The 1,875-nt window shown below is 58.5% G+C and overlaps 1 protein-coding gene across 2 annotated transcripts in view; it reads right to left on the reverse strand.

Moving 5' to 3' along the window:
- Positions 1 to 1,875, reverse strand: part of WBP2 (WW domain binding protein 2) — a 7,819-nt gene that overhangs the window by 2,141 nt on the left and 3,803 nt on the right. Inside the window, exons 3-5 of one of the 2 annotated variants that reach the window (XM_010856183.1) lie at positions 1,698 to 1,833; positions 914 to 1,006; positions 1 to 123 (exon numbers count right to left, since the gene is read on the reverse strand). In XM_010856183.1, coding sequence (XP_010854485.1) covers positions 1 to 123; positions 914 to 1,006; positions 1,698 to 1,833 — 352 coding nt within the window. The remainder of the gene's footprint in view (positions 124 to 913; positions 1,007 to 1,697; positions 1,834 to 1,875) is intronic. The other variant, XM_010856182.1, reaches the window with a different exon arrangement.

The raw sequence follows: 1,875 nt of genomic DNA on the forward strand, positions 1-1,875 counted from the left end.
GTGGGTAGGGGTAGCCAGGAGGGCAGGGGTACATTCCATTGGCGACTGGCGGGGGGAAGACATAGGCCCCACTGGGCATGTAAGAGTAACCATAGGCTCCGCTGGGGGCTTCGCCTCGGGAGGCTACAGTACAAGGGGAGAGAGAAGTGAGTGTCTCCGGCCTCGGGCGCGGGGAGCTGCAGGGTCCCACGCGCCTCAGCCCTCCCCGTTCGAGGCTGCCTCGGGCAGGGACAGGGCCAGAGGTCTGGGTGGGGACAGAGGTCAGAGCTGGGGCAGAAGAGATGGGGCGGAGGGCATGGGGTGGAGGGAGGGATGGGAGGAAGGAGGCTCAGGGAGGGGCAAGAACAGAGCTGGGGGAGCCTGGGGCCAAGGTGAGGAGGTCTGCGGAACACAGCCCTTGGGGACTTCACAGGTTGCCTCACAGGAGCACAAAGGCTGGGTTTGTTTCTGTGAGGCCAAATGTCCTGGAGGCAGAATGGCTCTGGCAAATTGTCCTATACCTGCTCCAGGCAAAGGAACCTCAGCCTTTGGGGTACAGGGCGGTGATGTTAATTACAGGTTTCCTCCCCATCGCCTTGGTGGCTGAGACAGGAAAGAATCTGCCTACGATGCTAGGTCGGAAGATCCGCTGGAGAAAGCAATGGTTACCCACTCTAGTACTCTTGTCTGGAAAATTCCATAGACAGAGGAGCCTGGCGGGCTACAGTCCAGGGAGTTGCAAAGAGTCAGAAAGGACTGAGTGACTAACACTTTCATTTTCCCCTTCCCAACTCCCAGCCCTGGGCAGCCCGGGGCCCAGGAATTCACCTCCTGACTGCTTAAAAAGCAGAACTAAAAGGAAACAAACCCAAATGAACAAAATAGCACACACATTCCACGTGTCCTCAGCCCCGGATTCTGAGAGCCTCGGTACCTTGAGATGCCACCTGTAACATCCGCTGTCCAAATTCGATGGCGCCCCCAGACATAAAGGTCAGCTTGTAGGATGCAGAGCCTTCCCAGCCACCTGAGAAGAGAACAGCGCATCAACAGCTCAGGAGAAGAGCGTTCCATCTGAAGAGATGGCTATACGTCCTCTCCAGGCCCCATCCAATGGCCTGCCACACACATCGCAAGCCAGCGCTGCGACCAGGCCGACCCCGTGCACTTCCTGCGCAGTCCTGTAAGCACAGCTGCACTGGGGCCTCCCGCCCCCAATAAAGCAGCAACAGCTGATTCAAGTTCAGAGCAGATCTCTCATTCCCAGGGGAGGAGGTGGTGGTGCTGAGAACAAACCCCTGCACCTCCAGCCTGGCTTCTGTCCAAAGGGGAACTGTGAGCTCAGCAAGGCTCAGGCCGGGCTGAGTGTGGGGGAAAGTGAGAATGGCGCCGGGGTCTCTGGGGTCTGCCAAGAGCCTGCTTGCAAGCAGGCTGGGCGTGAGAGACAGGCTTGAGGGAAAAGGCCCCTGCCTCCCGCGCACCTGACACGGCTCCCTCCCACACCTAACGTCTGACACACGCCCCAGGTCACAATGAGCGTTTTCACTGGGTCTGCAGTCGTTGAGCTGCCTTCACTCGCTCTCTCTCTGATCTGAGCTGTCATCCTGAATGCCAGCATTTCTCAGCTCTTGGCAACTTCAGCCCCCCGCTGAATGGCTGGCAGCCCAAAGGCTGGTCTTGGAAGCTACTCAGGAGCCCAGAGCCCCGTCGTCACCCACCTCCTGCTTCGGCCTTCACTGTCCCTTTGATGTAGTTTGCCCCAAACACAGGCTGCTTGATCTCACAGTCCTTCATCAGATAGAAGGGCATCATGAAGGACTGCATGGCATCCCTCGCCTTGGACAGAAAGATAACCTGCAAGGAGAGAGCAGGGCCATCGCCGCTCAGACCACAGCC

Source organism: Bison bison, unplaced genomic scaffold, assembly GCF_000754665.1.
Source record: "Bison bison bison isolate TAMUID 2011002044 unplaced genomic scaffold, Bison_UMD1.0 scf7180017864371, whole genome shotgun sequence".
NCBI classification, from domain to species: Eukaryota; Metazoa; Chordata; class Mammalia; order Artiodactyla; family Bovidae; genus Bison; species Bison bison.